The 24,451-nt window shown below is 47.1% G+C and overlaps 1 protein-coding gene across 1 annotated transcript; it reads right to left on the bottom strand.

The window, feature by feature from the left end:
• Positions 1-2,714: 2,714 nt before the first annotated feature.
• Positions 2,715-24,446, bottom strand: LOC140065299 (uncharacterized). Its single transcript, XM_072112892.1, has 5 exons — positions 24,293-24,446; positions 9,589-9,705; positions 6,872-7,021; positions 5,285-5,428; positions 2,715-3,442 (listed from the first exon to the last, which is right to left on the bottom strand). The coding sequence occupies exons 2-5, from the start codon at positions 9,698-9,700 to the stop codon at positions 3,246-3,248; spliced, it is 603 nt and encodes a 200-aa protein (XP_071968993.1). The 5' UTR covers positions 9,701-9,705; positions 24,293-24,446; the 3' UTR covers positions 2,715-3,245.
• Positions 24,447-24,451: the final 5 nt, after the last annotated feature.

Raw genomic sequence — 24,451 nt, 5'->3', positions numbered from 1 at the left:
ACACTATACATATTATACACACACTATACATATTATACACGTACTATACATATTATACACGTACTATACATATTATACACACACTATACATATTATACACATACTATACATATTATACACGTACTATACATATTATACACACACTATACACTATACATATTATACACGTACTATACATATTATACACATACTATTCACTATACATATTACTATACACTATACATATTATACACACACTATACACTATACATATTATACACATACTATACATATTATACACACACTATACATATTATACACACACTATACATATTATACACACACTATACACTATACATATTACTATACATAGTATACACATACTATACATATTATACACTAAACATATTATACACGTACTATACATATTATACAAATGCTATACATATTATATACATACTATGCATATTAAACACTATACATATTACTATACACTATACATATTATACACATGCTATAAATATTATACACTATACAAATAATACACATACTATACATATTATACACATACTATACATATTATACACATACTATACACTATACATATTACTATACACTATACACTCACCAGCCACTTTATTAGGTCCACCATGCTAGTAACGGCTCGGACCCCCTTTTGCCTTCAGAACTGCCTCAATTCTTCGTGGCATAGATACAACAAGGTGCTGGAAGCTCCTCAGAGATTTTGCTCCATATTGACATGATGGCATCACACAGTTGCCGCAGATTTGTCGGCTGCACATCCATGATGCGAATCTCCCGTTCCACCACATCCCAAAGATGCTCTATTGGATGGAGATCTGGTGACTGTGGAGGCCATTTGTGTCCAGTGACCTCATTGTCATGTTCAAGAAACCAGTCTGAGATGATTCCAGCTTTATGACATGGCGCATTATCCTGCTGAAAGTAGCCATCAGATGTTACAGGGTACATTGTGCTCATACAGGGATGGACATGGGCAGCAACAATACTCAGGTAGGCTGTGGCGTTGTACCAAGGGGCCCAAAGACACCATGACACCACCACCACCAGCCTGACCCGCTGATACAAGGCAGGATGGATCCATGACACCACCACCACCAGCCTGAGCCGCTGATACAAGGCAGGATGGATCCATGACACCACCACCACCAGCCTGAGCCGCTGATACAAGGCAGGATGGATCCATGACACCACCACCACCAGCCTGAGCCGCTGATACAAGGCAGGATGGATCCATGACACCAGCACCACCAGCCTGAGCCGCTGATACAAGGCAGGATGGATCCATGACACCACCACCACCAGCCTGAGCCGCTGATACAAGGCAGGATGGATCCATGACACCACCACCACCAGCCTGACCCGCTGATACAAGGCAGGATGGATCCATGACACCACCACCACCAGCCTGAGCCGCTGATACAAGGCAGGATGGATCCATGACACCACCACCACCAGCCTGACCCGCTGATACAAGGCAGGATGGATCCATGACACCACCACCACCAGCCTGAGCCGCTGATACAAGGCAGGATGGATCCATGACACCAGCACCACCAGCCTGAGCCGCTGATACAAGGCAGGATGGATCCATGACACCACCACCACCAGCCTGACCCGCTGATACAAGGCAGGATGGATCCATGACACCACCACCACCAGCCTGAGCCGCTGATACAAGGCAGGATGGATCCATGACACCAGCACCACCAGCCTGACCCGCTGATACAAGGCAGGATGGATCCATGACACCACCACCACCAGCCTGAGCCGCTGATACAAGGCAGGATGGATCCATGACACCAGCACCACCAGCCTGACCCGCTGATACAAGGCAGGATGGATCCATGACACCACCACCACCAGCCTGAGCCGCTGATACAAGGCAGGATGGATCCATGACACCAGCACCACCAGCCTGAGCCGCTGATACAAGGCAGGATGGATCCATGACACCACCACCACCAGCCTGACCCGCTGATACAAGGCAGGATGGATCCATGACACCACCACCACCAGCCTGAACCGCTGATACAAGGCAGGATGGATCCATGACACCACCACCACCAGCCTGAGCCGCTGATACAAGGCAGGATGGATCCGTGACACCACCACCACCAGCCTGAACCGCTGATACAAGGCAGGATGGATCCGTGACACCACCACCACCAGCCTGAACCGCTGATACAAGGCAGGATGGATCCATGACACCACCACCACCAGCCTGACCCGCTGATACAAGGCAGGATGGATCCATGACACCACCACCACCAGCCTGACCGCTGATACAAGGCAGGATGGATCCATGACACCACCACCACCAGCCTGACCCGCTGATACAAGGCAGGATGGATCCATGACACCACCACCACCAGCCTGAGCCGCTGATAAAAGACAGGATGGATCCGTGCTTTCATGTTGTTGTACCAAATTCTGACCCTACCATCCGAATGTCGCAGCAGAAATCGAGACTCATCAGACCAGGCAACGTTTTTCCAATCTTCTACTGTCCAATTTCAATGAGCTTGTGCAAATTGTAGCCTCAGTTTCCTGTTCTTAGCTGAAAGGAGTGGCACCCGGTGTGGTCTTCTGCTGCTGTAGCCCATCTGCCTCACAGTTGGACGTACTGTGTGTTCAGAGATGCTCCTCTGCCTACCTTGGTTGTAACGGGTGGCGATTTGAGTCACTGTTGCCTTTCTATCAGCTCGAACCAGTCTGCCCATTCTCCTCTGACCTCTGGCATCAACAAGGCATTTCCGCCCACAGAACTGCCGCTCACTGGCTGTTTTTTCTTTTTCGGACCATTCTCTGTAAACCCTAGAGATGGTTGTGCGTGAAAATCCCAGTAGATCAGCAGTTTCTGAAATACTCAGACCAGCCCTTCTGGCACCAACAACCATGCCACGTTCAAAGGCCACAAATCACCTTTCTTCCCCATACTGATGCTCGGGAGAACTGCAGGAGATTGTCTTGACCATGTCTACATGCCTAAATGCACTGAGTTGCCGCCATGTGATTGGCTGATTAGAAATTAAGTGTTAACAAGCAGTTGGACAGGTGTACCTAATAAAGTGGCCGGTGAGTGTACATATGATACACATACTATACACTATACATATTACTATACACTATACATATTATACACATCATATACACTGTACACACTGTGATTCCTCCAGTAACTGATATAATATTGAGGGATTATCCGGGGCGTCTGATACTTATTACATTACTATAAACAGCGACAATAACATGAAGTAAACAAACAGCGCGATAGGAGGGTGGAAGCTGCTTATTCCGGGAACGCTACACAATCTGGTCTCATGCAGTGTGCTCTGGGCAAAGGTCACTGATAAATTTGTGTTGCTACATAGACCGGGGTCAGCACAACCGCGATGAAATATAGTCTTTGACTCAGGTCCTGTAGATAAAAAATTATGAAAATTATCCAAAAAATTAATATTTAAATTTTATTCATTTGAGTAAAGAATGTAGTTACAGAGGGAACGGAAAGTACTCCGACCCCTTGACTTTTTAAAATTTTTGCTTTATATAAGAACAAAAAGTTATTTTGCTCATTAATGTTCTCTCTGCAGCCATCATATCAGAAAGAAACAAAATCTAGATATTTTTGCTAATTTATTAAATAAGAAACCCTGGAATATCCCCCGGTGATAAGTATTCAACCCCCGGTGATAAGTATTCAACCCCCGGTGATAAGTATTCAGCCCCCGGTGATATGTATTCAGCCCCCGGTGATATGTATTCAACCCCCGGTGATAAGTATTCAGCCCCCGGTGATAAGTATTCAACCCCCGGTGATAAGTATTCAGCCCCCGGTGATAAGTATTCAGCCCCCGGTGATAAGTATTCAGTCCCCGGTGATAAGTATTCAGTCCCTGGTGATAAGTATTCAGCCCCCGGTGATATGTATTCAACCCCCGGTGATAAGTATTCAACCCCCGGTGATAAGTATTCAGCCCCCGGTGATAAGTATTCAGTCCCCGGTGATAAGTATTCAACCCCCGGTGATAAGTATTCAACCCCCGGTGATACGTATTCAGCCCCCGGTGATAAGTATTCTGCCCCCGGTCATAAGTATTCAGTCCCCGGTGATAAGTATTCAGTCCCCGGTGATAAGTATTCAACCCCCGGTGATAAGTATTCAGCCACCGGTGATAATTATTCAGCCCCCGGTGATAAGTATTCAGCCCCCGGTGATAAGTATTCAACCCCCGGTGATAAGTATTCAACTCCTGGTGATAAGTATTCAGCCCCTGGTGATGAGTATTCAGCCCCCGGTGATGAGTATTCAGCCCCCGGTGATGAGTATTCAGCCCCCGGTGATAAGTATTCAGCCCCCGGTGATAAGTATTCAGCCCCCGGTGATAAGTATTCTGCCCCCGGTGATAAGTATTCAACCCCTGGTGATAAATATTCAGCCCCTGGTGATAATTATTCAGCCCCCGGTGATAAGTATTCAGCCCCCGGTGATAAGTATTCAGCCCCTGATGATAAGTATTCATCCCCCAGTGATAAGTATTCAGCCCCCCGTGATAAGTGTTCAGCCCCCGGTGATAAGTACTTGGCAGGTGATGAGCAGCGCTTGGTTTTCTCCACCTTGGGCAGTTCCTTAGACCTCATGATTCTCATGTGATCTGATATGAATTGGGAGCTGTGAGCCCTGTTTTTTTCTGTCAAGATGGGGGCAGGATGCACATTAATGAGGAAAAAAGGAAGTTTTTTCCTCTTACCAATTGGTTGCAATGAAGCAAAGCGTGACATATTTAAAGTGGTCTGAATACTTTTCATACCCAGTGTTAAAATGACCTAGAGGCAGCCAGTAGACAAAGACTATGGGTTTTACGTTGCCTCCCTATTGTTATCTTAACTACTATCTTAACTCTGCATACAAAGGAGACTAAACTATCTAAATTGTTCAAACTCTGCACATATCAAGAGTGTTATGGGCTTTCTCCAAGGGGTTCTTAGAGTGTAGTCCTAAAAATAATGATCTGGTTTGCCTTAGGAACCCCAGGTCTAGCCCACATAAGATCTTATCATAATGTTCTGCTTTTTGCCCTCGGGTCAGAACCGCACCTCTGCTAGAGTTTTTCCTGCCTAGAGCTCAGATTCTTCTAATCTCTCCTTGATTCTGCAGTGCAGGACGCACCAAGGCCTCTGAACTACTCTGAGATGTAGTTACAGCAAGATCCAAGTTTTGGTTGAATCACCATTATGATTAGCTCGAAATATGTATTACCCCTCATCATTTTCATTGTGCTGGTAATACACCTCGTTGCATCCCCGGTACAAGCGACGCGTTCTCCATCTTTACAGCTACCGTGGTCCGTAAAATAACAAGATTGACAGAAGTGCCCATTGGTTTTGTTGCTTTCGTAGGGAACTAGATAAAGAAATGCATAAGTATTGAAGATTAATCTGCCAAAATTACAAATATTATAAAAGGGGAGGTATGAGAGGTTTGCAGGTTCTCCATAATGAAATTACTGAAATTGTAGGACATTCACTCAATCCAAAAGTCACATCGCAAGATAAGAACTTGTGGAAATAATACAAAAATATTGGCATATTGCATAATCTGTAGTCCGCCCGTCTCCTAAGCTCCAAATTCCAATCCAAGTTACACTTTAGGCATGAAATCTCTGTTACATCCCACCAGGGGTCCTTAGTTCAAAGGACTAATCCTACAAACATTGGGAGCCTGGATTTACACACTTCCCCTGGAGATGTCTTGGCTCTCATGGCCAACAAAAGTAGAAGGCTCTTAAATATGCGAATTGGGTTATGAAATGTATAAACCATAACTAGAAGCACCTGCTAATGGGAGAGGGTCGCGGGAAGGGTTAGACCTGTCTCCTATACAAATTTTGTGACTGGACCCTTCTGGGAACCTCTCTGTATCACATAGGTATAAAACCCTTATGTACATTATGGGGTGATAGAGAAATGGGGATCCAGTTAATATCCAAGCATCCAAGAACATTATAGAACATCCAATTTCGAAGGCAATTTCAAAGGAAACTTGGTGTAAATATAGAAAAGAGAAGGGGCCAATGATGTGGACCAGGCCACTGCTGTGGGGCTCTTGGGTCCATATAAATTGGTGACCTCTCATCTGTCGCCCGTTCTAGTTAGAGGGCGGCAAAAGTTATTGGCTGCTCCATAATGTCTATGAAAAAATAATGGGGCTCATTTACTAAGGGTCTGTCGGACGCATTTTCGTCGGGTTTCCCAACGTTTCCGCTGTGCGCCAAATTGCCCTGGGATTTTGGCGCATCGAGGCCGGCTTGCACGCAACTGAAATAGGGGGGGGGTTGCCGTTGGACAACCCGACGGATTCGGACAACGCGTAGTATTTCACATTTAAAATTTTGTCACACCGGGAAGAAGCAGGTGAACTCCGGCAGCCCTCAGCGCAGAAGCAACGGATGCAGGAACTCGGGCGCACAAGCTTAGTGAATCGCGCCAGATCCGAATCCTCGTCGGACAACGTTCTGCGTGATCGCGACAGGAACAGGTAAGTAAATCTGCCCCAATGTCTGGTGTGGGAGAAGCAATGTATATTAGGAAACAATGTATAAGGGGGAAGCAATATCTGGGGGTGCTCAGCGCTGACTAAGAGGTAAAATGTCTTTAAGTACAAATTCAGCCCCCATGTACCAGTCACTGAGGGAAATATCCACTGACCTAATAGTTGTTAATTTTTGTTATTTTAAACATTGAATTTCCATTGAGGAGTTTTTGAAATACCAGAATGTGCCAGGAAAATATTGAGGAAAATCACTTTACTGAGCTCTAACCCGCTAGATAAAGCTTAGGTTCTTACCATCCGGTATTGGGGAGATACAGTTATCAGTATAACAGCAGGAGGTGTTTCGGGAAGAAATCATCAGGGTGGAGGTTATGGTCCCCGCAGTCTTACACTCCGAGGAGAAGCCGCATCTCTTCATCATCTCCATAAAAATCCTTCCTTCTGCTTCATAAAATTAATGAGATAAATATGTGTCATCAGTAAAAGCTGCAATTAGAAATGTACAAATTGCAAAAAAGAGGAACCACACAGGAGAGCTGACAAATCCTCTATATACTACACCACACAGGAGAGCTGACACATCCTCTATATACTACACCACACAGGAGGAGAGCCAACACATCCTCTATATACTACACCACACAGTAGAGCTGACACATCCCCTATATACTACACCACACAGGAGAGCTGACACATCCTCTATATACTACACCACACAGGAGAGCTGACACATCCTCTATATACTACACCACACAGGAGAGCTGACACATCCTCTATATACTACACCACACAGGAGAGCTGACACATCCTCTATATACTACACCACACAGAAGAGCTGACACATCCCCTATATACTACATCACACAGGAGAAATGACACATCCTCTATATACTACATCACACAGGAGAACTGACACAACCTCTATATACTACACCACACAGGAGAGCTGACACACCCTCTATATACTACACCACACAGGAGGAGAGCTGACACATCCTCTATATACTACATCACACAGGAGATCTAACGCATCCTCTATATAATACACCACACAGGAGAGCTGACACATCCTCTATATACTACACCAGCAAGGAGAGATGACACATCCTCTATATACTACACCACACAGGACACACATCCTCTATATACTACACCACACAGGAGAGCTGACACATCCTCTATATACTATATCACACAGGAGATCGGACACATCATCTATATACTACACTACACTTGAGACCTGACACATCTGCTATATACTACACCCCACAGGAGATCTGACACATCCTCTATATACTACACCACACAGGAGAGCTGACACATCCTCTATATACTACACCACACAGGAGAGCTGACACATCCTCTATATACTACACCACACAGGAGAGCTGACACATCCTCTATATACTACACCACACAGGAGAGCTGACACACTCTCTATATACTACACCACACAGGAGAGCTGACACATCCTCTATATACTACACCACACAGGAGAGCTGACACACTCTCTATATACTACACCACACAGGAGAGCTGACACATCCTCTATATACTACACCACACAGGAGACCTGACACATCCTCTATGTACTACACCACACAGGAGGAGAGCAGGCGCATCCTCTATATTCTACAAAACACAGGAGAGATGACACATCCTCTATATACTACACCACGCAGGAGAGCTGACACATCCTCTATATACTACACCACACAGGAGAGCTAACACATCTTCTATATATTACACCACACAGAAGAGCTGACGCATCTAATATATACTGCAATACACAGGAGAGCTAACACATCTTCTATATATTACACCACACAGAAGAGCTGACACATCTACTATATACTAAACCACACAGGAGAGCTGACACATCCTCTGTATACTACACCACACAGGAGATCTGACATATCCTCTAAATACTACACCATAAAGGAGAGCTGACAAATCCTCTATATACTATACCACACAGGTGTTCGGACACATCTCTATATACTACACCACACAGGAGAGCCAACACATCCTCTATATATTACACCACACAGGATAGCTGACACATAATCTATATACTACACCACACAGGAGAGCTGACACACCCTCTATATACTACACCACACAGGAGAGCTGACACATCCTCTATATACTACACCACACAGGAGAGCTTACATATCCTCTATATTCTACACCACACAGGAGAGCTGACACATCCTCTATATACTACACCGCACAGGAGAGCTGACACATTCTCTATATACTACACCACACAGGAGAGCTGACACATCCTCTATATACTACACCACACAGGAGAGCCAACACATCCTCTATATACATCACCACACAGGAGAGCTGACACATCCTCTATATACTACACCTGACAGGAGAGCTGACACATCTTCTATATAGTATACCACACAGGAGAGCTGACAAATCCTCTATATACCACACCACACAGGAGAGCTGACACAGCCTCTATATACTACACCACACAGGAGACACATCTTCTATATACTACACCACACAGGAGGAGAAGAGACACATCCTCTATATACTACACCACACAGGAGAGCCAACACATCCTCTATATACATCACCACACAGGAGAGCTGACACATCCTCTATATACTACACCACACAGGAGACACATCTTCTATATACTACACCACACAGGAGGAGAAGAGACACATCCTCTATATACTACACCACACAGGATAGCTGACACATAATCTATATACTACACCACACAGGAGAGCTGACACATCCTCTATATACTACACCACACAGGAGAGCTGACACATCCTCTATATACTACACCACACAGGAGAGCTGACACATCCTCTATATACTACACCACACAGGAGAGCTGACACATCCTCAATATACTACACCACACAGGAGAGCTGACACATCCTCTATGTACTACACCACACAGCAGAGTCTAAATTACATTCTCACTTTCTATGCAATGTTAGTATATTTTGTGTAAATTCACATAATATTATACTTACCTCTTGTGGACTTTAATATGACCGTCACGCAGGCATCATGTTCTGGGCCACATATTGCATATCTTTCACATTTCATGTGAATTGATCCAGAACATTGTTTGCACCGTAACATGTTGACTGTAATAAAAAGCAAAAATGTAGATTTGTTACCAACTGTTCTCTCTTGTTTTTTGGATATGAATGTGGTCCGGAAATGTTTTGGTTTCCATGAAGTTGTGGGGATTATTGACTCGTTGTGTTGGGCTACAACTATTATTTCTTATAAATATTTATATCCTGGCACCTAACGCTGTTCTCCATGTGCTGGTATGTGGGGGATATTCTCTGGAGAAGTCATGGGCAGCCTGGAAATCAACGGCTATACACAGGTCAGGCTGGTCCCTGGAATATACATGTAGATATGTGTCATATTTTATGGGTTACGAGGCCCCTTTTAGGATAGGTGCTAAGGGGAAGATACCTTTGCCCTATCAGATAACATAATTAGCACCTGCCCCTGTTCCTTCAATAGAAATGTAAATTTTTTTCCTGTGTCCCGTGAATTGATTGACTTGGTGTCTCCGACCACCTAATGGTTTTTCATGTGTCTCAAAATGGCGACCTAATTATACCTCAATGAAAACTTAGTCACAAAGCAAATATTTCTATCTCAGGTCAACGAATCTGGATCAGCATCCTCTTATAGTCATGAGATGTCGAGCAACAAGCGTTTCAGAGTTGAGGGGCCAAAAAAATGGCTATTAGACCATTGGGCCAACATTATATATTGGTGTTTGGTTTTGTTATATTTGTTAATTCAAACTGGGAAATGTGGAGGGCATGTCTTCTTCTCAGGAAACACTTGTGAGAAGATATTACACAATTTGGAAATATTTCCCCAACTTTCCACCTGGATTCAAGTGTAGCCAGCCCCTCTCACATGATCAAGGGGGCAGATGGTTAGTAACATGTAACACTCTGGTATTGAATTCCAGTTTTCTACAGAGAATGCATTAAGCTTGTGGGACTTCCCAGGGTTTTCACCGGTTTTCTCCACTGTGTGCTAGTAATAGCTATAGGCAGTGTGTGTCTGTGTGCTAGTAGTAGCTATAGGCAGTGAGTGTCTGTGTGCTAGTAGTAGCTATAGGCAGTGTGTGTCTGTGTGCTAGTACTAGCTATAGGCAGTGGGGGTCATTTACTAAGGGCCCGATTCGCGTTTTCCCGACGTGTTACCCGAATATTTCCGTTTTGCGCCGATTGTACCTGAATTGCCCCGGGTTTTTGGCGCACGCGATCGGAATTTGGCGCATCGGCGCCGGCATGCGCGCGACGGAAATCGGGGGGCGTGGCCGAACGAAAACCCGACGTATTCGGAAAAACCGCCGCATTTAAAAAAAAAATTGTGTCGCGAAAATTTCACTCACCTTCATCCTGGGTAGGCCGGTGTATTTCGAGGCATTCCAGCGGACTTCAGCGCAGCAGCGCCACCTGGTGGACGGCGGAGGAACTGCATTGATGAATCCCGGCCGGACCCGAATCCAGCGCAGAGAACGCGCCGCTGGATCGCGAACGGACCAGGTAAGTAAATGTGCCCCAGTATGTCTGTGTGCTAGTAGTAGCTATAGGCCGTGTGTGTCTGTGTGCTAGTAGTAGCTATAGGCAGTGTGTGTCTGTGTGCTAGTAGTAGCTATAGGCAGTGTGTGTCTGTGTGCTAGTAGTAGCTATAGGCAGTGTGTGTCTGTGTGCTAGTAGTAGCTATAGGCAGTGAGTGTCTGTGTGCTAGCAGTAGCTATAGGCAGTGTGTGTCTGTGTGCTAGTAGTAGCTATAGGCAGTGTGTGTCTGTGTGCTAGTAGTAGCTATAGGCAGTGTGTGTCTGTGTGCTAGTAATAGCTATAGGCAGTGTGTGTATGTATGCTAGTAGTAGCTATAGGCAGTGTGTGTCTGTGTGCTAGTAGTAGCTATAGGCAGTGAGTGTCTGTGTGCTAGTAGTAGCTATAGGCAGTGAGTGTCTGTGTGCTAGTAGTAGCTATAGGCAGTGAGTGTCTGTGTGCTAGTAGTAGCTATAGGCAGTGAGTGTCTGTGTGCTAGTAGTAGCTATAGGCAGTGAGTGTCTGTGTGCTAGTAGTAGCTATAGGCAGTGTGTGTCTGTGTGCTAGTAGTAGCTATAGGCAGTTGCAACACCCTCGCCGATGCAAGGCGGAGGGTGGTTGCGAATACGTCCCACCATGTAGCTTGCAGCCTGTGTAGGGTCTAGTCAGCCCCACAGCATGTCACTACATCACACTACAAAGTCCTTATAGGACACAGGGGAACATTGCAGTGGTAGATCCTGCCTGGTAAGGCAGGAGTTAAGTGTTTTGTCTGATGTCATATGTGTCAGCCAATCGCCTGTGTTACACACCATTTCTGTGAGCTGAGATGTAATTGGAGGAGTAGCCACCACCTGACCAGTGGGGAGTAACAAAACCCCTGGCCAGGAATGTTCTAGAGGGAAGTTCCAGTCAGACCAGAGAGTCTGAAGGACACTTGTAGAGAGCAGTCAGACCTAGGAGTCTGCAGAAGCAGACTGGAGTTACTCCAGTACAGACTCTGTACAGCTAGCATACCAGACCAGAGCAGGAAGAGCCTAGCCCCTGCCTGAAGGGTGTAACTAATAGCTAGCATAGTGAGGAAAGGGGTATCATCCTACCTTCAAGGGTGATAACTGAAGCAACCCAGGACAAGCTGAAGCATCCTTCCAGGACACAGCTACCTCCCAGCCTACCCTCTGCATCCAGGCTGATGATCTACATCCTGTGGCTCCCTCCAACTGCATCTCAGCACTCCACTACTCTGTTAAAGGCACGTTGCTGCGGTTCCTGTCGGTTCCAATAAAGAACTGTAAGTTGTTTTTGTTCAACCTCTGCCTCCGTCTGGTCCCTGCTACTACGGCTGTCACCATCACGGGCACCCTGTCCACCACACAGAGACCCATACTCTAGAAACCAAAGGGTTGCCCCAGGGAGATCCGCTATAGCAGCCTCTCCCTCATCATTTCTTGCCAACACCACCCTACTGGAGACCTGCCAGGCTGTAGGACAGCCCTCCGGTTCCCCATTCCAAGCACCGTGACACTAGCGTGCCTAGGCCGCAACCGCCAGCCACTCAGGTACTGCGGGCCCCGGCTGTCTCCAGGCCCCGAGAAAAGGCTAGGCCCCGGTGGGGGATATTGCAAGTGGCGTCACGAACAGGATTTATACTTCTGTGCCTTATTCTGGCATTATAGACTGTCATTTATTGAAAAGACTGTGCTGCCTAACCCTGCTGCTGGGTTTAGCCAAAGTGATTGTGCGTTTCTGCATTGAACTGGATTACTGCTGCCACATGCTGTCGAGCATCGCTCCAGCACTCGAGGTTAAACCCTGCAAAGAACTCTGTCAGCTCTGCTACATCCGGCGCTGCCGCGCCTGAAGCATTTTACCTCATGAAACTGTGGCGCAGCAAGTAATTCCAGCCCGCCAAAACCTTCACTGGCGGGAAAACCCAGAGGCATCGCTAAGCTTCGCCCCCTGCGCGTATGGCGCGAATCCTGCCCGCGAATCCTACCCGCCACAGCTCCTGGCAGGAAAGACTCAAGCTCCACCCTCTGGTACAAAACTCTCCCACGCTGCAACGCCAGTGAGAGCCCACGAGGTACCTCAGAGTCAGCGCAGCCGCCATCCAGTATCAGAGAGGTTAATCGGCCATCTTGGATTTCTCCACTTGCTGTCTCCTGTCCTGCCGACATGCTGTACAGCTGCCGAGATGAGGAACCGAGTGTCGCATGGCCTGCTCACGAGCCTTGGGCACCTTCCTCTGCTGCACCGCTTACTGCTGTCTCCCGTACGCAGTCTCCAATGGCGGATTCTCCACAGCTGCTGCCTCCTCCCCCGATTCCGGACCTCCAGAGGGCCACCGCGGATGTGAGTACCGTGGCCCCCAGGGCCTATATCACAGTGACTGTCACTATATCTCCCTTAGCCCTGGCTGGGGTACAGTCCAGCCTCCCTACAGAGGGCCAACATCTCCCCATAGGAGGCCCGGCTACAAAAGGGACTCTCTTCAAGGGGCCTGACCCCTTATCTAATGCTTCTGACCGTCCTGCGGAGTATCCAGGACCACCTGCTAAGAGGCCCAGGCTGTTCGGTGAAAACGCCCTGCCAGCTACAGAGGTTACCACCGCCAGCGCAACAGCGCCCCCAAGAGCTACAGGTCAGTCCAGGAACAACAATCCTTCAGCTGTCAGCAATGAAGAAGTTACAGCTCCTGCGGTCATCATCATGCGCTCCACAGCGCCCCCACCTACAGAAGGTCAGCCAGAGCAGTGCCTGTCTCCTTCCTTTGCTGAGATGCCTGCCGCCGCAGATGACCTCCCTGCTGTTCCAGCTCCAGCTTCTGGGTGTTCCATGTCAGCAGTTCCAGTTTCTACCACCAGATGTCTTCAGGTGACAGATCTCAACACTGCTTTCTTCACCCAGGCTGATGATGTCCCTGCTGCAGTTCCTGCTTCCATGCCTGCAGCCATTGCTCTTGAGTAGCAAGATTAACCCCTGAAGGGCTGTAGCCCACTTCAGGTACTGTGAATATTGTACATATGTATATTTATTTCTGCTACTCCCATTTGGGCTGAGTGCCCCTATCCCTAAAGAGCCAGAAACTGTCCTGAGACTCTTCCCCTATTTACTTATCTCAGTCAAGAGACTCTCCTTGAACTGCCCACTGTAATGTGCTATGATAGCACCCCTTCTTCTGCCACAGCGGAGATTCCCACCAAAGGACTCTGTCCCTCTACACAAAGAGGAGACCCTTTGCTTCTTTATTGCACTTTTCCCCACATCAAGGGCTGTACCCAGAAGATGGACTTTGCTATTAAAGACCTTCTGTGAGACTTTTGCCAACTCCAAGGAAAAGTTGCTACTTTATTGACTTATTTTTATATTGCACTTAATGCCTTCCTTTTAGGTATGGACATTCTGCATGCACCTTTATGCCTTTTCCTTTTCAGGTAAAGAGACATTTTATCCTGCTACGCTGAGTAGCCTACCTCTGTAACGTTTGTAACGTTTAAGATGTGCACCCATTGGGCTCCTAAGCCAATGTGAGTTTACCAAATGCTTGCACACTGTCAATGTTATGCCAGTAGTTTGCACTAACCTTTTATAGGCTTTTCAGATTGTAGTGTGGCTGTGTCGGACCGTCTCTATGTAAACCCTGACCGCTATCTTATGCCTCAAACCGAAGTTTGTAAGTGGGGGTAGTCCGTAAACTGTGGCCGGGGGTGTTACAGAGATAGCACCTGGATGCCACTCATACAAGGGTAAGAATGTCAGTCGGCAGGTACTTATACATTTGTATAATGTTTAATTGTGTCACATATGCCAATGTAATGCATATACACACTATATATTTGTCACTAGGGAAGAAGTCTTTATATAACAAATATACAGGCCCCGGTGCAAGGAGTGGATTACAGTACATGATACCACACCTTTCCTACTGTACAGTTTGGTTTAATGGCGTTAGCGACCAACTGTCATACTTCGCATTTACATGTCCTTGTCTTAGTCCGACACCAACCCAGGTGCATGTCTCCAGAACCATGGGCGGTTTGTCCCTACAGATCATGTAGCCTGCACTTCACAGAAGTGCCCCTATCTACCTCTGCACCCCAATCAGTCTGTAGTCGAGCCGAGGGCGGCTCTTTCAATTGCCCCGGGGGTATGCAACACCCTCGCCGATGCAAGGCAGAGGAGTGGTTGCAAATACGTCCCACCATGTAGCTTGCAGCCTGTGTAGGGTCTAGTCAGCCCCACAGCATGTCACTACATCACACTACAAAGTCCTTATAGGACACAGGGGAACATTGCAGTGGTAGATCCTGCCTGGTAAGGCAGGAGTTAAGTGTTTTGTCTGATGTCATATGTGTCAGCCAATCGCCTGTGTTACACACTGTTTCTGTGAGCTGAGATGTAATTGGAGGAGTAGCCACCACCTGACCAGTGGGGAGTAACAAAACCCCTGGCCAGGAATGTTCTAGAGAGAAGTTCCAGTCAGACCAGAGAGTCTGAAGGACACTTGTAGAGAGCAGTCAGACCTAGGAGTCTGCAGAAGCAGACTGGAGTTACTCCAGTACAGACTCTGTACAGCTAGCATACCAGACCAGAGCAGGAAGAGCCTAGCCCCTGCCTGAAGGGTGTAACTAATAGCTAGCATAGTGAGGAAAGGGGTATCATCCTACCTTCAAGGGTGATACCTGAAGCAACCCAGGACAAGCTGAAGCATCCTTCCAGGACACAGCTACCTCCCAGCCTACCCTCTGCATCCAGGCTGATGATCTACATCCTGTGGCTCCCTCCAACTGCATCTCAGCACTCCACTACTCTGTTAAAGGCACGTTGCTGCGGTTCCTGTCGGTTCCAATAAAGAACTGTAAGTTGTTTTTGTTCAACCTCTGCCTCCGTCTGGTCCCTGCTACTACAGCTGTCACCATCACGGGCATCCTGTCCACCACACAGAGACCCATACTCTAGAAACCAAAGGGTTGCCCCAGGGAGATCCGCTATAGCAGCCTCTCCCTCATCATTTCTTGCCAACACCACCCTACTGGAGACCTGCTAGGCTATAGGACAGCCCTCCGGTTCCCCATACCAAGCACCGTGACACTAGCGTGCCTAGGCCGCAACCGCCAGCCACTCAGGTACTGCGGGCCCCGGCTGTCTCCAGGCCCCGAGAAAAGGCTAGGCCCCGGTGGGGGATGTTGCACAGGCAGTGTGCGTCTGTGTGCTAGTTGTAGCTATAGGCAGTGTGTCTATGTGCTAGTTGTAGCTATAGGCAGTGTCTCTATGTGCTAGTTGTAGCTATAAGCAGTGTGTCTATGTGCTAGTAGTAGCTATAGGCAGTGTGTGCCTGTGTGCTAGTAGTAGCTATAGACAGTGAGTGTCTGTGTGCTAGCAGTAGCTATAGACAGTGAGTGTCTGTTTGCTAGTAGTAGCTATAGGCAGTGTGTGTCTGTGTGCTAGTAGTAGCTATAGGCAGTGAGTGTCTGTGTGCTAGTAGTAGCTATAGGCAGTGAGTGTCTGTGTGCTAGTAGTAGCTATAGGCAGTGAGTGTCTGTGTGCTAGCAGTAGCCATAGGCAGTGTGTATCTGTGTGCTAGTAGTAGCTATAGGCAGTGTGTGTCTGTGTGCTAGTAGTAGCTATAGGCAGTGTGTGTCTGTGTGCTAGTAGTAGCTATAGGCAGTGTGTGTCTGTGTGCTGGTAGTAGCTATAGGCACTGTGTGTCTGTGTGCTAGTATTAGCTATAGGCAGTGTCTGTGTGCTAGCAGTAGCTATAGGCAGTGTGTGTCTATGTGCTAGCAGTAGCTATAGGCAGTGTGTGTCTGTGTGCTAGCAGTAGCTATAGGCAGTGTGTGTCTGTGTGCTAGCAGTAGCTATAGGCAGTGTGTGTCTGTGTGCTAGTAGTAGCTATAGGCAGTGTGTATCTGTGTGCTAGCAGTAGCTATAGACAGTGTGTGTCCTTGTGCTAGCAGTAGCTATAGGCAGTGTGTGTCTGTGCTAGTACTAGCTATAGGCAGTGTGTGTCTGTGTGATAGTAGTAGCTTTAGGCAGTGTGTGTCTGTGTGGTAGTAGTAGCTATAGGCAGCGTGTATCTGTGTGCTAGTAGTAGCTATAGGCAGTTTATGTCTGTATGCTAGCAGTAGCTATAGACAGTGTGTGTCTGTGTGCTAGTAGTAGCTATAGGCAGTGTGTATCTGTGTGCTAGCAGTAGCTATAGACAATGTGTGTCCTTGTGCTAGCAGTAGCTATAGGCAGTGTGTGTCTGTGTGCTAGCAGTAGCTATTGGCAGTGTGTGTCTTTGTGCTAGTAGTAGCTATAGGCAGTGTGTATCTGTGTGCTAGCAGTAGCTATAGACAGTGTGTGTCCTTGTGCTAGCAGTAGCTATAGGCAGTGTGTGTCTGTGTGCTAGCAGTAGCTATAGGCAGTGTGTGTCTGTGTGCTAGCAGTAGCTATAGGCAGTGTGTGTCTGTGTGCTGGTAGTAGCTATAGGCAGTGTGTGTCCTTGTGCTAGTAGTAGCTATAGGCAGTGTGTGTCTGTGTGCTAGCAGTAGCTATAGGCAGTGAGTGTCTGTGTGCTAGCAGTAGCTATAGGCAGTGAGTGTCTGTGTGCTAGCAGTAGCTATAGTCAGTGTGTGTCTGTGTGCTAGCAGTAGCTATAGGCAGTGAGTGTCTGTGTGCTAGTAGTAGCTATAGGCAGTGTGTGTCTGTGTGCTAGTAGTAGCTATAGACAGTGAGTGTCTGTGTGCTAGCAGTAGCTATAGACAGTGAGTGTCTGTTTGCTAGTAGTAGCTATAGGCATTGTGTGTCTGTGTGCTAGTAGTAGCTATAGGCAGTGTGTGTCTGTGTGCTAGCAGTAGCTATAAGCAGTGTGTGTCTGTGTGCTAGTAGTAGCTATAGGCAGTGAGTGTCTGTGTGCTAGTAGTAGCTATAGGCAGTGAGTGTCTGTGTGCTAGCAGTAGCCATAGGCAGTGTGTATCTGTGTGCTAGTAGTAGCTATAGGCAGTGTGTGTCTGTGTGCTAGTAGTAGCTATAGGCAGTGTGTGTCTGTGTGCTAGTAGTAGCTATAGGCAGTGTGTGTCTGTGTGCTGGTAGTAGCTATAGGCACTGTGTGTCTGTGTGCTAGTATTAGCTATAGGCAGTGTCTGTGTGCTAGCAGTAGCTATAGGCAGTGTGTGTCTATGTGCTAGCAGTAGCTATAGGCAGTGTGTGTCTGTGTGCTAGCAGTAGCTATAGGCAGTGTGTGTCTGTGTGCTAGCAGTAGCTATAGGCAGTGTGTGTCTGTGTGCTAGTAGTAGCTATAGGCAGTGTGTATCTGTGTGCTAGCAGTAGCTATAGACAGTGTGTGTCCTTGTGCTAGCAGTAGCTATAGGCAGTGTGTGTCTGTGCTAGTACTAGCTATAGGCAGTGTGTGTCTGTGTGATAGTAGTAGCTTTAGGCAGTGTGTGTCTGTGTGGTAGTAGTAGCTATAGGCAGCGTGTATCTGTGTGCTAGTAGTAGCTATAGGCAGTTTATGTCTGTATGCTAGCAGTAGCTATAGACAGTGTGTGTCTGTGTGCTAGTAGTAGCTATAGGCAGTGTGTATCTGTGTGCTAGCAGTAGCTATAGACAATGTGTGTCCTTGTGCTAGCAGTAGCTATAGGCAGTGTGTGTCTGTGTGCTAGCAGTAGCTATTGGCAGTGTGTGTCTTTGTGCTAGTAGTAGCTATAGGCAGTGTGTATCTGTGTGCTAGCAGTAGCTATAGGCAGTGAGTGTCTGTGTGCTAGCAGTAGCTATAGGCAGTGAGTGTCTATGTGCTAGTTGTAGCTATAGGCAGTGTCTCTATGTGCTAGTTGTAGCTATAAGCAGTGTGTCTGTGTGCTAGTAGTAGCTATAGGCAGTGTGTGTCTGTGTGCTGGTAGTAGCTATAGGCACTGTGTGTCTGTGTGCTAGTATTAGCTATAGGCAGTGTCTGTGTGCTAGCAGTAGCTATAGGCAATGTGTGTCTATGTGCTAGCAGTAGCTATAGGCAGTGTGTGTCTGTGTGCTAGCAGTAGCTATAGGCAGTGTGTGTCTGTGTGCTAGCAGTAGCTATAGGCAGTGTGTGTCTGTGTGCTAGTAGTAGCTATAGGCAGTGTGTATCTGTGTGCTAGCAGTAGCTATAGACAGTGTGTGTCCTTGTGCTAGCAGTAGCTATAGGCAGTGTGTGTCTGTGCTAGTACTAGCTATAGGCAGTGTGTGTCTGTGTGATAGTAGTAGCTTTAGGCAGTGTGTGTCTGTGTGGTAGTAGTAGCTATAGGCAGCGTGTATCTGTGTGCTAGTAGTAGCTATAGGCAGTTTATGTCTGTATGCTAGCAGTAGCTATAGACAGTGTGTGTCTGTGTGCTAGTAGTAGCTATAGGCAGTGTGTATCTGTGTGCTAGCAGTAGCTATAGACAATGTGTGTCCTTGTGCTAGCAGTAGCTATAGGCAGTGTGTGTCTGTGTGCTAGCAGTAGCTATTGGCAGTGTGTGTCTTTGTGCTAGTAGTAGCTATAGGCAGTGTGTATCTGTGTGCTAGCAGTAGCTATAGGCAGTGAGTGTCTGTGTGCTAGCAGTAGCTATAGGCAGTGAGTGTCTATGTGCTAGTTGTAGCTATAGGCAGTGTCTCTATGTGCTAGTTGTAGCTATAAGCAGTGTGTCTATGTGCTAGTAGTAGCTATAGGCAGTGTGTGCCTGTGTGCTAGTAGTAGCTATAGACAGTGAGTGTCTGTGTGCTAGCAGTAGCTATAGACAGTGAGTGTCTGTTTGCTAGTAGTAGCTATAGGCAGTGTGTGTCTGTGTGCTAGTAGTAGCTATAGGCAGTGAGTGTCTGTGTGCTAGTAGTAGCTATAGGCAGTGAGTGTCTGTGTGCTAGTAGTAGCTATAGGCAGTGAGTGTCTGTGTGCTAGCAGTAGCCATAGGCAGTGTGTATCTGTGTGCTAGTAGTAGCTATAGGCAGTGTGTGTCTGTGTGCTAGTAGTAGCTATAGGCAGTGTGTGTCTGTGTGCTAGTAGTAGCTATAGGCAGTGTGTGTCTGTGTGCTGGTAGTAGCTATAGGCAGTGTGTGTCTGTGTGCTGGTAGTAGCTATAGGCACTGTGTGTCTGTGTGCTAGTATTAGCTATAGGCAGTGTCTGTGTGCTAGCAGTAGCTATAGGCAGTGTGTGTCTATGTGCTAGCAGTAGCTATAGGCAGTGTGTGTCTGTGTGCTAGCAGTAGCTATAGGCAGTGTGTGTCTGTGTGCTAGCAGTAGCTATAGACAGTGTGTGTCTGTGTGCTAGTAGTAGCTATAGGCAGTGTGTATCTGTGTGCTAGCAGTAGCTATAGACAGTGTGTGTCCTTGTGCTAGCAGTAGCTATAGGCAGTGTGTGTCTGTGCTAGTACTAGCTATAGGCAGTGTGTGTCTGTGTGATAGTAGTAGCTTTAGGCAGTGTGTGTCTGTGTGGTAGTAGTAGCTATAGGCAGCGTGTATCTGTGTGCTAGTAGTAGCTATAGGCAGTTTATGTCTGTATGCTAGCAGTAGCTATAGACAGTGTGTGTCTGTGTGCTAGTAGTAGCTATAGGCAGTGTGTATCTGTGTGCTAGCAGTAGCTATAGACAATGTGTGTCCTTGTGCTAGCAGTAGCTATAGGCAGTGTGTGTCTGTGTGCTAGCAGTAGCTATTGGCAGTGTGTGTCTTTGTGCTAGTAGTAGCTATAGGCAGTGTGTATCTGTGTGCTAGCAGTAGCTATAGACAGTGTGTGTCCTTGTGCTAGCAGTAGCTATAGGCAGTGTGTGTCTGTGTGCTAGCAGTAGCTATAGGCAGTGTGTGTCTGTGTGCTAGCAGTAGCTATAGGCAGTGTGTGTCTGTGTGCTGGTAGTAGCTATAGGCAGTGTGTGTCCTTGTGCTAGTAGTAGCTATAGGCAGTGTGTGTCTGTGTGCTAGCAGTAGCTATAGGCAGTGAGTGTCTGTGTGCTAGCAGTAGCTATAGGCAGTGAGTGTCTGTGTGCTAGCAGTAGCTATAGTCAGTGTGTGTCTGTGTGCTAGCAGTAGCTATAGGCAGTGAGTGTCTGTGTGCTAGTAGTAGCTATAGGCAGTGTGTGTCTGTGTGCTAGTAGTAGCTATAGGCAGTGTATGCCTGTGTGCTAGTAGTAGCTATAGGCAGTGTGTGTCTGTGTGCTAGTAGTAGCTATAGGCAGTGAGTGTCTGTGTGCTAGCAGTAGCTATAGGCAGTGAGTGTCTGTGTGCTAGTAGTAGCTATAGGCAGTGAGTGTCTGTGTTCTAGCAATAGCTATAGGCAGTGTGTGTCTGTGTGCTAGCAGTAGCTATAGGCAGTGTATGCCTGTGTGCTAGCAGTAGCTATAGGCAGTGAGTGTCTGTAAGTTAATAGTAGCTATAGGCAGTGTGTGTCCTTGTGCTAGCAGTAGGTATAGTCAGTGTGTGTCTGTGTGCTAGCAGTAGGTATAGTCAGTGTGTGTCTGTGTGCTAGTAGTAGCTATAGGCAGTGTGTGTCTGTGTGCTAGTAGTAGCTATAGGCAGTGAGTGTCTGTGTGCTAGCAGTATCTATAGGCAGTGAGTGTCTGTGTGCTAGTAGTAGCTATAGGCAGTGTGTGTCTGTGTGCTAGCAGTAGCTATAGGCAGTGAGTGTCTGTGTGCTAGCAGTAGCTATAGGCAGTGTGTGTCTGTGTGCTAGTAGTAGCTATAGGCAGTGTATGCCTGTGTGCTAGCAGTAGCTATAGGCAGTGAGTGTCTGTGTGTTAGTAGTAGCTATAGGCAGTGTGTGTCCTTGTGCTAGCAGTAGGTATAGTCAGTGTGTGTCTGTGTGCTAGTAGTAGTTATAGGCAGTGTGTGTCTGTGTGCTAGCAGTAGGTATAGTCAGTGTGTGTCTGTGTGCTAGTAGTAGTTATAGGCGGTGTGTATCTGTGTGCTAGCAGTAGCTATAGGCAGTGTGTATCTGTGTGCTAGCAGTAGCTATAGGCAGTGTGTGTCTATGTGCTAGTAGTAGCTATAGGCAGTGTGTGTCTGTGTGCTAGTAGTAGCTATAGGCAGTGTGTGTCTGTGTGCTAGTATTAGCTATAGGCAGTGTGTGTCTGTGTGCTAGTATTAGCTTTAGGCGGTGTGTATCTGTGTGCTAGCAGTAGCTATAGGCAGTGTGTGTCTGTGTGCTAGTAGTAGCTATAGGCAGTGTGTGTCTGTGTGCTGGTAGTAGCTATAGGCAGTGAGTGTCTGTGTGCTAGTAGTATCTATAGGCAGTGTGTGTCTGTGTGCTAGCAGTAGCTATAGGCAGTGAGTGTCTGTGTGCTAGTAGTAGCTATAGGCAGTGTGTGTCTGTGTGCTGGTAGTAGCTATAGGCAGTGTGTCTGAGTGCTAGTAATAGCTATAGGCAGTGTGTGTTTGTGTGCTAGTAGTAGCTATAGGCAGTGTGTCGGTGTGCTAGTAGTAGCTATAGGCAGTGTGTGTCTGTGTGCTAGCAGTAGGTATAGTCAGTGTGTGTCTGTGTGCTAGTAGTAGTTATAGGCGGTGTGTATCTGTGTGCTAGCAGTAGCTATAGGCAGTGTGTGTCCTTGTGCTAGCAGTAGCTATAGGCAATGTGTGTCTGTGTACTAGTAGTAGCTATAGGCAGTGTGTGTCTGTGTGCTAGCAGTAGCTATAGGCAGTGTATGTCTGTGTGCTAGCAGTAGCTATAGGCAGTGTGTGTCTGTGTGCTAGCAGTAGCTATAGGCAGTGTGTGTCTGTGTGCTAGTAGTAGCTATAGGCAGTGTGTCGGTGTGCTTGCAGTAGCTATAGGCAGTGTGTGTCTGTGTGGTAGTAGTAGCTATAGGAAGTGTGTGTCTGTGTGCTAGCAGTAGCTATAGGCAGTGTGTGTACTTGTGCTAGCAGTAGCTATAGGCAGTGTGTGTCTGTGCTAGTAGTAGCTATAGGCAGTGTGTGTCTGTGTGCAAGTAGTAGCTATAGGCAGTGAGTGTCTGTGTGCTAGTAGTAGCTATAGGCAGTGTGTGTCTGTGTGCTAGCAGTAGCTATAGGCAGTGTGTGTCTGTGCTAGTAGTAGCTATAGGCAGTGTGTGTCTGTGTGCTAGTAGTAGCTATAGGCAGTGAGTGTCTGTGTGCTAGTAGTAGCTATAGGCAGTGTGTGTCTGTGTGCTAGCAGTAGCTATAGGCAATGTGTGTCTGTGTGATAGTAGTAGCTTTAGGCACTGTGATTCCAGGTGATCTTTATGGCACCCAGAAGTGTCTGTATCTGGGTGTAAGTGTGCGGTACCGGTGTGCTAGCAGTAGCTATAGGCAGTAGGTGTCTGTGTGCTAGTAGTAGCTATAGGCAGTGTGTGTCTGTGTGCTAGTAGTAGCTATAGGCAGTGTGTGTCTGTGTGCTAGCAGTAGCTATAGGCAGTGTATATCTGTGTGCTAGCAGTAGCTATAGGCAGTGAGTGTCTGTGTGCTAGCAGTAGCTATAGGCAGTGTGTGTCTGTGTCCTAGCAGTATCTATAGGCAGTGTGTGTCTGTGTGCTAGTAGTATCTATAGGCAGTGTGTGTCTGTGCTAGTACTAGCTATAGGCAGTATGTCTGTGTGCTAGTAGTAGCTATAGGCAGTGTGTGTCTGTGTGCTAGTAGTATCTATAGGCAGTATGTCTGTGTGCTAGTAGTCGCTTTAGGCAGTGTATGTCTGTGTGCTAGTAGTAGCTATAGGCAGTGTATGTCTGTGTGCTAGTAGTAGCTTTAGGCGTTGTGATTCCAGGTGATCTTTATGGCACCTAGAAGTGTCTGTATCCGGGTGTAAGTGTGCGGTATCGTTGTCCGTAAGCCATAATTATGAGTGGTGCAGCAGCAAGTTGTATGGAATAAATTGGTGATGGTATGGGGGTACAGAGTGGCTCTGTGCAGTTGCGTTCCATAGTCACGTAAGAGGTAGTGGGGTACATTGTTTGGTTGTGCGCCCCCTGGGCTGTGCGTGTGTAGTGTCTGGGATTTGAATGTGTTTGGTTTCCCTGACATGAGGACTCAGTTGAGTGGGGGTGCTGTGTGCTAGGGGAGAAGGAATTAGCGTAAGGACGCCAATTTTTATAAAAGTGGGCGTGTGGGTGGAGCTTAAGGGCTAGTTTGCGGGTTCAACCCGTGTTTTGGTCTCCGGTGACAATATATGATTGTAATTATTACCAAAACACAATGCAGATCACTCACCGACCGGCAGGAAGCTTTTTCTCGGTGCCACGTGGCATTTAACATCATCTAGGGTTAATTCAAGCTCGTTGTCATCAAATTTCCATATGAATTTATGCGCAGTACAGTATTGGGCGGTTGAGCAGCCGTGTAGGAACTTACTGGGTGTCCTGTCTGTTT

Source organism: Engystomops pustulosus, chromosome 6 (genome assembly GCF_040894005.1).
Source record: "Engystomops pustulosus chromosome 6, aEngPut4.maternal, whole genome shotgun sequence".
Classification (NCBI taxonomy): Eukaryota; Metazoa; Chordata; class Amphibia; order Anura; family Leptodactylidae; genus Engystomops; species Engystomops pustulosus.
The sequence above is the reverse complement of the archived record's forward strand: the minus strand, read 5'-3'. Positions and strand labels throughout refer to the sequence as shown.